At 41.1% G+C, this 14,955-nt stretch overlaps 1 protein-coding gene across 1 annotated transcript in view; it reads left to right on the top strand.

Moving 5' to 3' along the window:
• Positions 1-14,955, top strand: part of LOC117502538 (exostosin-1) — an 851,279-nt gene that overhangs the window by 712,579 nt on the left and 123,745 nt on the right. The window contains exon 6 of the mRNA XM_034161580.1: positions 12,218-12,337. Coding sequence (XP_034017471.1) covers positions 12,218-12,337 — 120 coding nt within the window. The remainder of the gene's footprint in view (positions 1-12,217; positions 12,338-14,955) is intronic.

The following is a 14,955-nucleotide window of genomic DNA, read 5'->3' as shown; positions in this document are numbered from 1 at the left end:
ATGAACACAGGTGAGGTTAAATACAGAGTCTGATGAGTGAATTAATTCCAGCTGGAAACTCAGAAGAAGTGTGAAGACTAATTTAAGACACTAGATGGCGGCAGAGAACAGAACATACATGACTGAAGAGTGCAAACATGAAGTGACCCAACATACTAATAAGCCTAATGACATAGAAAGGAACAATGACAAACACACAGTGGAAAGACCAAGACACAAGCAACCACAGGAGTGTAGGACAAACTTGGTTGGAAAGAAAGATGAGAGAACAGACAAAACATAATGTAAACAAAGGGCGGGGTCTAACCAGACCGACAGCACTGCACGCTCAGTGAGAAGTACCCAATCACAGAGCGCGCACATGCACCAGGAACAACACAGAGGAAAGAGGGATAATATGCACACATACGCAGCAAGACAGAAGAGGGCCAGCATACATGTCAATGTGGACTAGGAGGGGGGCGTGCCAGGACACATGCGCATATAGCTGAGCACACTAACCAGACGTGCACATACACCTACACACACACACACACACACACACACACACACACACACACACACACACACACACACACACCTGACTCCAACTCCTTCATCCAAATGACAAACCCACAGATTCACAAAGACAGAAATCATGGACAGAGCAAATACAACAGACACTTGGACACTGACCATTCAGAAGACAGGACAGACAGACAAGGAAGAAGACAAAATACAAGACCTCAAAAACAACCTGAAGGGACCCTAACAAAATCTGTGATAGTGAGCACTTCTACTTTGCTGAGATAATCCATCCCACCTCACAGGTGTGCCATATCAAGATGCTGATTAGACACCATGATTAGTGCACAGGTGTGCCTTAGACTGTCCACAATAAAAGGCCACTCTGAAAGGTGCAGTTTTGTTTTATTGGGGGGGGGGGATACCAGTCAGTATCTGGTGTGACCACCATTTGCCTCATGCAGTGCAACACATCTCCTTCGCATAGAGTTGATCAGGTTGTCAATTGTGGCCTGTGGAATGTTGGTCCACTCCTCTTCAATGGCTGTGCGAAGTTGCGACGACGAACTGGAGTCAGGTCGAGACCCCGATGAGGACGACGAGCATGCAGATGAGCTTCCCTGAGATGGTTTCTGACAGTTTGTGCAGAAATTCTTTGGTTATGCAAACCGATTGTTTCAGCAGCTGTCCGAGTGGCTGGTCTCAGACGATCTTGGAGGTGAACATGCTGGATGTGGAGGTCCTGGGCTGGTGTGGTTACACGTGGTCTGTGGTTGTGAGGCTGGTTGGATGTACTGCCAAATTCTCTGAAACGCCTTTGGAGATGGCTTATGGTAGAGAAATGAACATTCAATACACGAGCAACAGCTCTAGTTGACATTCCTGCTGTCAGCATGCCAATTGCACGCTCCCTCAAATCTTGCGACATCTGTGGCATTGTGCTGTGTGATAAAACTGCACCTTTCAGAGTGGCCTTTTATTGCGGGCAGTCTAAGGCACACCTGTGCACTAATCATGGTGTCTAATCAGCATCTTGGTATGGCACACCTGTGAGGTGGGATGGATTATCTCAGCAAAGTAGAAGTGCTCACTATCACAGATTTAGACTGGTTTGTGAACAATATTTGAGGGAAATGATGATATTGTGTATGTGGAAAAAGTTTTAGATCTTTGAGTTCATCTCATACAAAATGGGAGCAAAACCAAAAGTGTTGCGTTTATATTTTTGTTGAGTGTACTTCAATACATTGAATAAATACAGTGCAAACTGTGCAAAACAGTGCACATTGAATTGACTCTATTTTAGCTTTCAATAGTACTGGAACAGTTTCATCCAGGAGTTGGAAGACCTCATTTACAACATTCTTTTGGAGATTAGAGATGTGGCAAGGAAAGGGGTTGGGATAACATTGACTGAAAAGAGCCTATGTTAGGAGCTCTTTGAAAGTATTCTCAGATTGTTTTGAATACAGGCTCCAAGTCACTATTTCCAGATTTCCTATTATTTTTACTTACATTTTATGGTAGTTTGATGAATGATGCTGAGCAGAATTACACACCCTGTGTATCCAAACAGACTGTCTGCACAGTTAACTGACCCATATAATGTGTATCTGAATACTGTACTGTAAATAGCAGAGACACTCTGCTCACTCTTGAGAAATAGACTTTTATCACCAACTGATAGTTGGCCAATAGGATTGTTGACAAAGGGCAGCCATGGTATGGTGGAGTCCACGTGAAACAGGTTCTGATGAAATGCAGAAAAATGTGGACACAACTCCTACGTACTTTTTTGGTGTAGAGATCAGATTACACATTGCAGCGGATCCGGTACCTCATACTTCCCTACAGGACACCTCAGGGGACCTGATTATAGGCTTTTTCCAAGTTAACAAAGCACATGTAGACTGGTTGGGCATATTAATATAGGTATGTGTGAGGGTAAAGAACTGGTCCACCATTCCACAACCAAGCGGGAACCCACAATCCTTCTCCTGGATCTGAGGTTTGACTATTGATCAAAGGCTCCTTCCTGGCATAGGCTTCTTTGGAATGGGTTTGAAGTGTGATTCCCTTCTCTGATTGCCTTTTTTAAACTACCTTGGGTAATCAATTAATCGATGGGTAATCCACATGGGCACAATTTGGTGGGGGATGGGGGGACATGTCCCCCTTACCTTTTCAACCAGGAGGGACAGAATATGGTATGTCCCCCCCACCTTCTGACATATATGTGTGTACTTGAAACATGCTATGCCAGTCTTATGTGCAAACCATGTCAGAAGAGTATCTTTGTTTCTGCAAGTTTGTATTTTTAGCAGCATTGACTTGTTTACAACACCTGTTTCTTGTTTGTCACATTCTGAATTTTCTGGGACTGCATTTGCCCAGATTTGAAACCAAAAATAGTTGCCTCTAGGGACTAGTGTCTACACATAAGTATATCAATGGACCATATGCTAATTTACTAAATTCTGAAAGTTAGAAAAGGAAATCAGAGAAGCTATCTGGGACCTCAGAAAGCCCATCTGCAATTATTGCTTGATCTCCAAAATCAGTCTACAAGTATACAAGCGAAATTATGTTCAGTATGAGTGTTGTCATTAGTGCCACTTCGAAAATTAAATTCATGATAAGTAATTTATCCTAAACTTATGATCTGTTGTTTTTTCAAACTTATGCAAAAACAAATCTTGAGAAAAAATGTACAGTATGCAATAGTTAATAATTATTAAGAGCCTGTTCTTTCATATTTATGAATACATTTTACCACACTGCAGTTGTTTTTTTAATGAAAACTCAACCTATCATTCTTTTTGAGTTCTACACATGTGGTGATACCTTATTTACACCAGGATGTTAATAAAATCAATGCTGGCTATTCTCAGAATAAAGTACTTATATCCACAGTTTCAAATTGCATAAGTCAAATGGTGTCCACTTTATGGTCTTCTCAAAACATTAAAATTACTGTTCTGGATGCTCAGAATGCATCTGAGCTTATCTGGCTTCTGGGGCCTAAAGCGGCCCCCAGACCCCCGGACTATGGGCTTCAGCCCTGCAGGTCTCGCACTTTGTCCCCCCAATTTCCTGCCCTTGGTAATCAACACACTACTTTACTTTATATAATCTAAACAATAAAGTAATAATTATTTTAATATAGAAAACTGAAAATCCATTCAATCCACAACAACAATATGCCTTAAGCTTTTTTGTTTGTTTGCTTGTTTGTTTTTTTAGTTAGTATTGTTACATCAGTGACTTCTTTCACATGCTCGCATTCGCTCAGGGCTGCCACAGCAGATCCAGTATGATCTCCACATCTTGATTTGGCACACATTCTACACCAGATGCTCCTCCTGACGCAACCCCAGATTCACAAGGAGAATGTTCGTGGCTGGGCTGGAGCCCAGAACCTTCTTGCTGTGAGGCAAGAGCGCTAACTGCTGTGCCACCAAACTACTATGCCAGCAATTTAAATTTTCAACTCTGTATTGTTTTAAAATATAATGGTTATATTCATGTAAATGATATAGCAAAAGTAAAAGTATACAGTAAATTCTGCTAAGTAAAATATACTCTGCTGGGATAACATTTGGTCCCACTCTAAATAGAGTAAAATAGACTCTATTATAGGGAAAGCAGCTTCTTGTCTTGTCAAATCAGGTGTTTCTATTTCTATAACAGCTGATTTTACATTGTGATTTACTATGTATTTTTGTCAAATAGTGGGTTTTCAGACAAGATGAAAGTGTCATGATCCAGCCCTTTAGGGCCATATGTCATAGGTATGGACTCGTATCCAGGTTTGTATTCTGAGCCTTCTGTCTTTTATCCATGTCTTGTCATGCTCACGTTATCATTGGTTTTGTTTCTGTTCATCATCCTTGTATTTGTTCACTCTTGGTCACTTAGTCACTCCAGTCTTAGTTTAGTTCTGTTTATCACATTTTTGTATTATGCTATGCTATATGCTACCTGTATGTATTATACAGGTTTTGGTTATTATTGTCTTCAAGAGTTTCTCATCTGATTATGTTCCGTGTGTTATTTATTGCATTCACTGTTTATAAGTTAGTGTGTTTTATTTATTGCATTATTGTGTAGTCTCTGGTTTTGCTTTATTTAACTTCAGTGTCTTATAGTCCGGTTGTGTTCTGTTAGTCTTGAGTTTTATTTTCTGTTTTCATTTATTGTGTGTCAGTTATTTATGTAGTCACCGGTTTTGTTTTCTGCTCAGTATTTATTCTCTGTTAACCAATAGTTTGTTTTGCCACTTTTATTGTCTTCACTTTTCTGTATCGAGTCCACTCTAATTTTAATTGTAATCATTAGGTTTCTGGTTTTCCACTTTGTGACTTGCAACCTTAGTTCTTACTTTTGCCCTTTTGTTTTATTCACGTTAATTATTGTTTGTTGTGCACATCACTTTTTTCACTGTTGGTTTTTTTTTTTCAGTCAATCCTTATCTTGCTCCAGTCCGCTTTGCTTTTCTTCTCACTGCACTCTCTTGCACTCACTTTTGTCTTCCCCGGCCATGCCCCCTTCCACAACATTCTGCACACCTGTTCCTCATTCCACACCCTAATTAGTCAGCCACTATTTAAACGCTCACAGTCTCACAGTCCCCTGCCAGATTGTTGAATGTATTTCACTTTCCAGCCCTCAAGTCCTGTCTTGTTTTGCCTTCTGATCAGCCTGCCGGTATTTGACCTTGTTTCGTCCTCGACCACGTTTTTGTCTCTGCCTCTGATTGCCAACACGCCATATATTTTGACATCAGCCCATTTGTTTGACCAAGCCTCAGCCTTATGCCTGTCTGTACCTTTGCTTTGCTGCTGGACTACCTGTGTACCGAATCCCTGCCTGTTGTGACAATTAAACATTTATGGACTTGCCAGCGGGTCTAACTTATTCTGTACTCCAAGAACCAATCAGTTTTTTCCCGTTACAGCAGTGAGTGCCCTCATTGATGTACAGTATTTATAGTGTGGCGCTAAATGCTCGAGAAACATAAAGGAAGTAAAATTTTTCACCTTAAGTACTTTATGAAAACTGTTACAAACTATACGGGAAGTCAAAAACATCATTTCACCACTTAACTTACACAACTCAGGTTTTTGTTTGTTTTTCCATATTTAATGCAGAGAATCCACCTCCATGTTTCATTAATAACAGAATTCTCTCCAGTCACAGACACACTGACAGAACTTCCAGCAGGTTAACTGATTACCGACTCCTGTGCATCTCCAACAAAAGTATATTTTAGATATCATTCTCTTTTATTAACACATAAACAGAGCCACACAATGAGCCACACAGCCTGCGTGCCACCATGACCTTGATAAGTGACAGTAAATGAATGAATGAATGAATGTGCTGTCACAGTGTGCAGCTGCTGCTCTCGCAGAATGTTCATCATCTTCTCATTGAAAACAATATGGAATCCTGTTTACTGTCTGCCGCACACCACTAACGTGTGATTGTCATATCAGAAGTAAGTTATGAGGGGCACCAATGTAGTATTTGCAGAGAATTACAGATCCTGACCATTCTGAGCTGTAACAATGGAGTTGGGTAGTGCAGAAAAGGATCCCAGATGGCCTGCATGCATCACCTGCTTGGTAATTTGTGTAATCCTATTTTTTTTTAAATCAGGAGACATCTTTCCCACAACCTCCACAAAATCAAAGCTGCCAGTTTGTCTTTAAAAAATTTAAAGGCTTGATAAAGAAATAGATTTTTTTTCCCATGTATCATGGGGTCATTAATGGGGGACCAGATTTTTGTCCTCAAAGCACCTCATTCAGGTACACACACACACACACACACACACACACACACACACACATACACACTCTGCTTGATACACCATCCACACTCCAACACCTGCTGAGACAGCTGAATCTCATTAGCTTCAATTACTCTTGCTTGCCTCTACTGGTGGTTGGCTCTCACTGCGGTATTGTATCACTTCCTGTTCCGGAGCACAGCGGTGTTTTGCTGTATCTGTTAGCTGTTTAATCTGCGCAGTTAGATTGATCTAGTTAACTAGATAACGATTTGTTTCACAGTGTAATCTTCACGTGCCTTAACTAAAGCACTCCCTCTGCTGAATCACCTCTAAATTGTTTACACATTATTCACTTTGTGTGTTTTTAGGAATCCGCTAGCATAGCACAGCTACTAGCTCTTAGCCGATTTAGCATGGCAGCTTCTCCTGTCTCTCCTGCACTTTTCTGCTCTGGGTGTGAAATGTTTAGTTATTCCTCGGCCTCCTTTAGCAGTAATGGTACTTGTAATAAGTGTAGCTTATTCGTAGCTTTGGAGGCCAGGCTGGGCGAACTGGAGACTCGGCTCCGCACCGTGGAAAATTGTACAGCTAGCCAGCCCCCTGTAGTCGGTGCAGATCAAGGTAGCTTAGCCGCTGTTAGTTCCCTTCCAGCAGATCCCGAGCAGCCGGGAAAGCAGGCCGACTGGGTGACTGTGAGGAGGAAGCGTAGCCCTAAACAGAAGCCCCGTGTACACCGCCAACCCGTTCACATTTCTAACTGCTTTTCCCCACTCAGCGACACACCCACCGAGGATCAAACTCTGGTTATTGGCGACTCTGTTGTGAGAAATGTGAAGTTAGCGACACCAGCAACCATAGTCAATTGTCTTATGGGGGCCAGAGCAGGTGACATTGAAGGAAATTTGAAACTGCTGGCTAAGGCTAAGCGTAAATTTGGTAAGATTGTAATTCACGTCGGCAGTAATGACACCCGGTTACGCCAATCGGAGGTCACTAAAATTAACATTGAATCGGTGTGTAACTTTGCAAAAACAATGTCAGACTCTGTAGTTTTCTTTGGGCCCCTCCCCAATCGGACCGGGAGTGACATGTTTAGCCGCATGTTCTCCTTGAATTGCTGGCTGTCTGAGTGGTGTCCAAAAAATGAGGTGGGCTTCATAGATAATTGGCAAAGCTTCTGGGGAAAACCTGGTCTTGTTAGGAGAGACGGCATCCATCCCAATTTGGATGGAGCAGCTCTCATTTCTAGAAATCTGGCCAATTTTCTTAAATCCTCCAAACCGTGACTATCCAGGGTTGGGACCAGGAAGCAGAGTTGCAGTCTTACACACCTCTCTGCAGCTTCTCTCTCCCTGCCATCCCCTCATTACCCCATCCCCGTAGAGACGGTGCCTGCTCCCAGACCACCAATAACCAGTAAAAATCTATTTAAGCATAAAAATTCAAAAAGAAAAAATAATATAGCACCTTCAACTGCACCACAGACTAAAACAGTTAAATGTGGTCTATTAAACATTAGGTCTCTGTCTTCTAAGTCCCTGTTAGTAAATGATATAATAATTGATCAACATAACATAAGGTTCTGTGCTAGGACCAATTTTATTCACTTTATACATGCTTCCCTTAGGCAGTATTATTAGACGGCATTGCTTAAATTTTCATTGTTACGCAGATGATACCCAGCTTTATCTATCCATGAAGCCAGAGGACACACACCAATTAGCTAAACTGCAGGATTGTCTTACAGACAAAGACATGGATGACCTCTAATTTCCTGCTTTTAAACTCAGATAAAACTGAAGTTATTGTACTTGGCCCCACAAATCTTAGAAACATGGTGTCTAACCAGATCCTTACTCTGGATGGCATTACCCTGACCTCTAGTAATACTGTGAGAAATCTTGGAGTCATTTTTGATCAGGATATGTCATTCAATGCGCATAATAAACAAATATGTAGGACTGCTTTTTTGCATTTGCGCAATATCTCTAAAATTAGAAAGGTCTTGTCTCAGAGTAATGCTGAAAAACTAATTCATGCATTTATTTCCTCTAGGCTGGACTATTGTAATTCATTATTATCAGGTTGTCCTAAAAGTTCCCTGAAAACCCTTCAGTTAATTCAAAATGCTGCAGCTAGAGTACTGACGGGGACTAGAAGGAGAGAGCATATCTCACCCATATTGGCCTCTCTTCATTGGCTTCCTGTTAATTCTAGAATAGAATTTAAAATTCTTCTTCTTAACTTATAAGGTTTTGAATAATCAGGTCCCATCTTACCTTAGGGACCTCATAGTACCATATCACCCCAATAGAGTGCTTCGCTCTCAGACTGCAGGCTTACTTGTAATTCCTAAGGTTTGTAAGAGTAGAATGGGAGGCAGAGCCTTCAGCTTTCAGGCTCCTCTCCTGTGGAACCAGCTCCCAATTCAGATCAGGGAGACAGACACCCTCTCTACTTTTAAGATTAGGCTTAAAACTTTCCTTTTTGCTAAAGCTTATAGTTAGGGCTGGATCAGGTGACCCTGAACCATCCCTTAGTTATGCTGCTATAGACTTAGACTGCTGGGGGGTTCCCATGATGCACTGAGTGTTTCTTTCTCTTTTTGCTCTGTATGCACCACTCTGCATTTAATCATTAGTGATTGATCTCTGCTCCCCTCCACAGCATGTATTTTTCCTGGTTCTCTCCCTCAGCCCCAACCAGTCCCAGCAGAAGACTGCCCCTCGCTGAGCCTGGTTCTGCTGGAGGTTTCTTCCTGTTAAAAGGGAGTTTTTCCTTCCCACTGTCGCCAAGTGCTTGCTCACAGGGGGTCGTTTTGACCTTTGGGGTTTTTCCGTAATTATTGTATGGCCTTGCCTTACAATATAAAGCACCTTGGGGCAACTGTTTGTTGTGATTTGGCGCTATATAAATAAAATTGATTTGATTTGATTTGAATTACATCAGCAGGCTGGGAACTACGACGGCTGTTTAATATGTAGCTTCGGATCCCCCGCGGAGAGCGGATGCACGCGGCACACAGACACATCTACTCCTGCCCCGAAATGTAAGCACTATTAGAAACAATCAAGGCAAAGAGAACTGATCTGATCTGATTGCAGTTGTTTATATTCCACCTCAGAGAGCAAAACAATTAAAGCTCACGCTGATGTCTGCCTGGGTGGTTGCCATCCAGGACCCAACGTGTGTGGATGCAGCGAAGCTCAACAGGAGCAGATGCTCCCATACTTGACTGATGACAGTGTGTCTCGGTGATGACAACGCTACACCCGTGTACTGCAATTTCAGTGTCATTTTTAAACAATTTATTACTCTTAAACATGTTTATCTTCTAGTTCTCCAAGGATTTTATTTTTATTTTTATTTTTTTACCCTGCTCAAAAGGACTGGATGGATTCCTTCAAATGTGGTGGAAATATCACTTGGATAGATGTCTATAGATGATTAGATTTGAGAATAGTTTGGTCAAAGGTCAGGAAAACATGGTCCAAGAAACAAAAATAAAAACACCTTTTTTTATGTATCTCAACAACCAAAAAGCCTAGATGGATCAATTACAATGCATCTAGAAAGTATTTACAGTGCTGTACTTTTTCCACACTTTGTTATGTTACAGCCTTATTCCAAAATGGAACTCATTTTTTTCCTCAAAATTCTACACACAATACCCCATAATGACAATGTGAAAGGTTTTTATGAGATTTTTGCACATTTATTCAAAATAAAAAAAACAAGGAAATTACATGTACATTTTAAATGTACATTCATTGTAGTGCAGTGGACAACTGAAAAAAAAAACTTCAAATGGTGATGCAGTCACCAAATTTCACACAAATACACCTTAGACGTTACTCTTTTGAAAAGGTGGGGTGTCCAATAGAATTTTCACTAGGCAGCCAGGTAGAAGTCACTTTAAAAATGCTCCAATCATATTGAAAGGTATTCCACATTATTTGTCTGGTCATAAAGATTCCAAAAAAGTATGGTTTGGACTATTGATGACTGAATTCGATGGAGTTACTGAAGAAAATTCAATCTACCATTTAACAATTTTTTTTAAATAACTTTATGTGGTATTAAAGTAGATATTCTAACTGATTTAACGTGTACTAGTGTGTTGCCCGTGGGATCCACGGGCTCTAGTTTGGGCTAGGTAGCTGACATTTTTCAAGGGGGGTAATAAATTATGCAAAGTTTCTTTAGTGAGTTGGAATGACGTGTGAGTCCAGAATGTTTATAGAACCTTAGAAGAACTCAAGCCTTTTATTTCCTGTTAATTACGTAATTTTTAAAGTTAATTTACTGTCTTAATGTGCTTTTTCATTCAGTCTGCAAGTTTTCTTGTGTCCACATGTAGTTTCAACAGTAAACTCGGCCATGTCTCACGGGGTTTTTTTTTTCCATAATACTGTCATGAAATGTGTTACATTTTCGTTATGCGACCACCCTTTGCTCACTAATTTTAACCCAAACCGCAACCCCAATGCCCCCTGCCCCCGTGTAACCCCAAATTTCATGATACCATTGCAAAACCTTTTGTGACACATTACAAAAATTAAAAGATCACAACCTAGTTTGCATCACGTTTCATGATGCCATCAATAAACTACAGTCTGAAAAACATATCTTCTGCAAAACATGCTCATCTCTATTTAAACACACACTCAAATATGCTCTGTGTTGGTGTGCAGGGGTATGCATGCTTTGAAGCAAACCTCATTTGCACAAGGATGTGGAGGAGATTCTTTTTCTTGTCTTTTTTTTTTTTTCTTTTTTTTTTTTGCATTTTAGTAACATGGACAGTGAATGGCACAATTCACGAAGCAGTCCACGCACTGCTGCTAGGACAGCCCATCCAGGCCAGACTTGTAATATGTCAATAAAGTCCTGGTTTAATTACGTCACTAATAATTCAAGAGTTGTTCCTTCCTACATTGTTATTACTGCACCCTGTTTCCACCATGTCCTCACTAAATACTTTTTGTACATGTCCAAAGTATGACCACATACTCCATGTTCATGGAGCCCATACCACATCTTTATCAGTTCCCACTGTGATGTACAAGTCATTACGTTCACCACTCAGTTTTTGTGAATGTAGTGGAAACATGGATGAATGTGAAGGGAGTTTTAGACTGTGCACCACAGGTCATGAATATAATGCATTTAAACTTTCATATGTTGTAACTACTCAGATATGACCAAGTTATCAGCCACATGTGGTACTGACGTTTATTCCCTTGCAGCAGAACAGTGTCTGAGACTCTGGCATCAAGAGCAGGGGTGCCCACGCTCGGTCCTCGAGATCTACCTTGAAATGCTCCAATGAAATGCTCCAATGAAAGGCTCATTAAAAGCCTGCTAACGAGTCTTTTAACAGATTCAGGTGAGTTGGAACAGGGAGACAACTAAGACCATCAGGAAGGTAGATCTCGAGGACCGAACTTGGGCACCCCTGCTCTAGAGAAACCCACCTCTGTGGAAGATCCTACTGTATGCTTGGTTCCCAAGCTGGTTTATTTCATATTGAAGAAATGTAGAGTTGGAGACATGGTAAAGACCAAAATCACATGATCCAAGAGCATCTAGACATGTCTAGACATGCCTATGTATCATGTCTAAGTAGACCCAACTATCACCAAAATCAATTATAAATATTGTTACTTCACATCAAAATGAAGCATTTTGTTGGACAGAAGATGTGTTGGACAAAATGTCTTGATGAAAAGCACACTTTGTGTTAATCTTTTCAGAAAATGCAAAGAATTAGCCATGCTTCCTCCTGTCAACCTGACTTCATGCCTTTCTGCCGCACACCAAGTCTCATTTACTCAGTTGCAGTTGCTTAAACACAAACTTTCTGGCACTCTTTCTTATTGTCATTTTTGTCTTTTCCCATTCTTCTTCCTCCAGGTTCCCTCCATTACTCGGTCTGTGGGCCGTGATAGGATCCTGACTCTCCGCCAGCAGACTCAGTTCCTGTGGAATGCTTACTTTTCTTCTGTAGCCAAAATCGTCTTAACTACTCTGGAGGTAAGCATGGACAAACTTAGTGGGAATGTTGGATTTAGGTTTAGCAGCTCAGTCTGATTAAACCGACCCAGTTGCTATTTTGGTTCTCATTCAATTCCCCGGGATAGGCACCGGCTCACATAAATAAAGTGGGGAAAAAAATCTCTTTTAAAGTTCTCTTGCTTGCCTCTACTGGTGGTTGGCTCTCACTGCGGTATTGTATCACTTCCTGTTCCGGAGCACAGCGGTGTTTTTCTGTATCTGTTAGCTGTTTAATCTGCGCAGTTAGATTGATCTAGTTACCTAGATAACGATTTGTTTCACAGTGTAATCTTCACGTGCCTTAACTAAAGCACTCCCTCTGCTGAATCACCTCTAAATTATTTACACATTATTCACTTTGTGTGTTTTTAGGAATCCGCTAGCTTAGCGCAGCTACTAGCTCTTAGCCGGTTTAGCATGGCAGCTTCTCCTGTCTCTCCCGCAGTTTTCTGCTCTGGGTGTGAAATGTTTAGTTATTCCTCGGCCTCCTTTAGCAGTAATGGTACTTGTAATAAGTGTAGCTTATTCGTAGCTTTGGAGGCCAGGCTGGGCGAATTGGAGACTCGGCTCCGCACCGTGGAAAATTCTACAGCTAGCCAGGCCCCTGTAGTCGGTGCAGACCAAGGTAGCTTAGCCACCGTTAGTTTTCCTCTGGCAGATCCCGAGCAGCCGGGAAAGCAGGCCGACTGGGTGACTGTGAGGAGGAAGCGTAGTCCTAAACAGAAGCCCCGTGTACACCGCCAACCCGTTCACATTTCTAACCATTTTTCCCCACTCGACGACACACCCGCCGAGGATCAAACTTTTTTGAATTGATTGATTGAAAGTTCTCAGTGATATTTTAAAAGTTAATTTTCAACAAAAGAAAGGTAATTGCTTCATGTTTTCTTAACAATGCCCTATGATACTTAGTCGTGCTACTGAGACACTGCCTTTTTAACCAAAAAGTAAGTCCTTATAGACCCTGCAGCCCATTATCTCCAGTTTCCTTGGTGTGAAGTGGGCAAGAGTCCACATCTCCCCCTGGACAGGACACCAGTCCAGTCCATCAAGTTACTTCCGAGCCAAAACTAGTCCCCATTTTACAACTGAGTGGACAAAGTCATCAATGCAAATTAAGGGCCTGATTTCCTACAGGTTTGTTTGGGCAAACACCAGTGCACATGGAAATACACTTTCATGCTAACTTATTAACAGTGCTCAATGAGGATTACATCTGTCAAATGGGCAAAATAGTGTGTATTGTCAACTTAGCACGTTTGCCTTCATGAATATGTAATTTGGGGTTGGTCCACCTGAGACTGCAAAATTGTGGGAGGAAATTGTGTTGCACACACAATACAATTTATCAAAGTCAAAAGGAAATTTGGTAGATGCTGATAGTGTCTATATTTTGAGTTTGAAACCTTCATTTTAAGTGACTGGATTTGACAGACTCCTTATCTAGGATCTTCGTGAGCCTGGATCAAGTGTCTTGTCCAAGGATACAGACAGGTACCATGAGCGGGATTCAAACTCAGGTTTTTGTATTAGCAGGCCACCTCCATATTCCCTGAATTATCTTCTCATCTTTAAATAGTCTTCAGTATTAATCCTTGCCTTGGGGCAACTGTTTGTTGTGATTTGACGCTATATAAATAAAATTGATTGATTGATTGATTGATTAGAGCTCTGGATGACTTATATTGTTGAGACCAATGTCATAGTTGTTATGTCTGCCAAGGATGTTGTCTTGGCAGGTTGCAAAACAAACCAAATCATACAAAAGGATGTAAATTCTGTCTTGTAATCGGGATATACCACAGCCTTAAGTTGGTAATTCCAAAAGGTTTCTCAATGCAAGAGGTTTTTTCAGGAGATCTCCCTCCTTCTGAGAAGTAGGGACTACCTCAATAGCCAAGTACTATGGTGAGATTCTATGACAAATATACAAGATACAAAAAAAAAATCACAGATGGAGTCACAGAGCAATATATCGATGCACTGCTCAAATATATAAAAACACAGAAGAAAGCACAGAATACCAGTCCAAGGTGTGTGATAGTGAGAAATAGGTTTAAAAAAATATTGATAACTGTCTTGTATCTGTGTATACACAACAGACAACAAATAAATAAAGGACACAGGATATTGCCTATATCCTCCTGACTATCTTCCTGGTAGTCAAGAGGATATGAAGATGCTACAAGGATAAAGTTGCTACCAGATGCTACAATGTATTTTATATTCTGCATTCTATATTGCACAGTTCTTTCTATCGATTTGTATTTAAGTGTCTTATGGCGGTTGGGTAAAAGCTGTCCCAGAATCTGCATGTTTTGCAACTGAGGCTACGGTTATTGTCTACCTCAGGGCAGGAGGGAAAGAACGTTGTTAAAGGGATGTGAAGTGTCCCTGATTGTTCTTCTGGGCCTGGACAAGCAGTGCTGTTCTGCCAGTTTACCAATGGTTGGCAGCCTAGCCCTAATAATCTTCTCTGTTGCCCTCATGACCCTCCCCAATGCCTTCCTGTCTCCATATGTACAGATTTGAGCCAGAATTCTCCCACTGTGATGTCTGGTGGCCCATGTTTATTAGGTGTATCCATTACTGTGTTT

This window comes from Thalassophryne amazonica, chromosome 21, assembly GCF_902500255.1.
Source record: "Thalassophryne amazonica chromosome 21, fThaAma1.1, whole genome shotgun sequence".
NCBI lineage: Eukaryota > Metazoa > Chordata > Actinopteri > Batrachoidiformes > Batrachoididae > Thalassophryne > Thalassophryne amazonica.
Note: the sequence above shows the minus strand (reverse complement) of the source record. Positions and strands in the feature narration are given on the sequence as shown.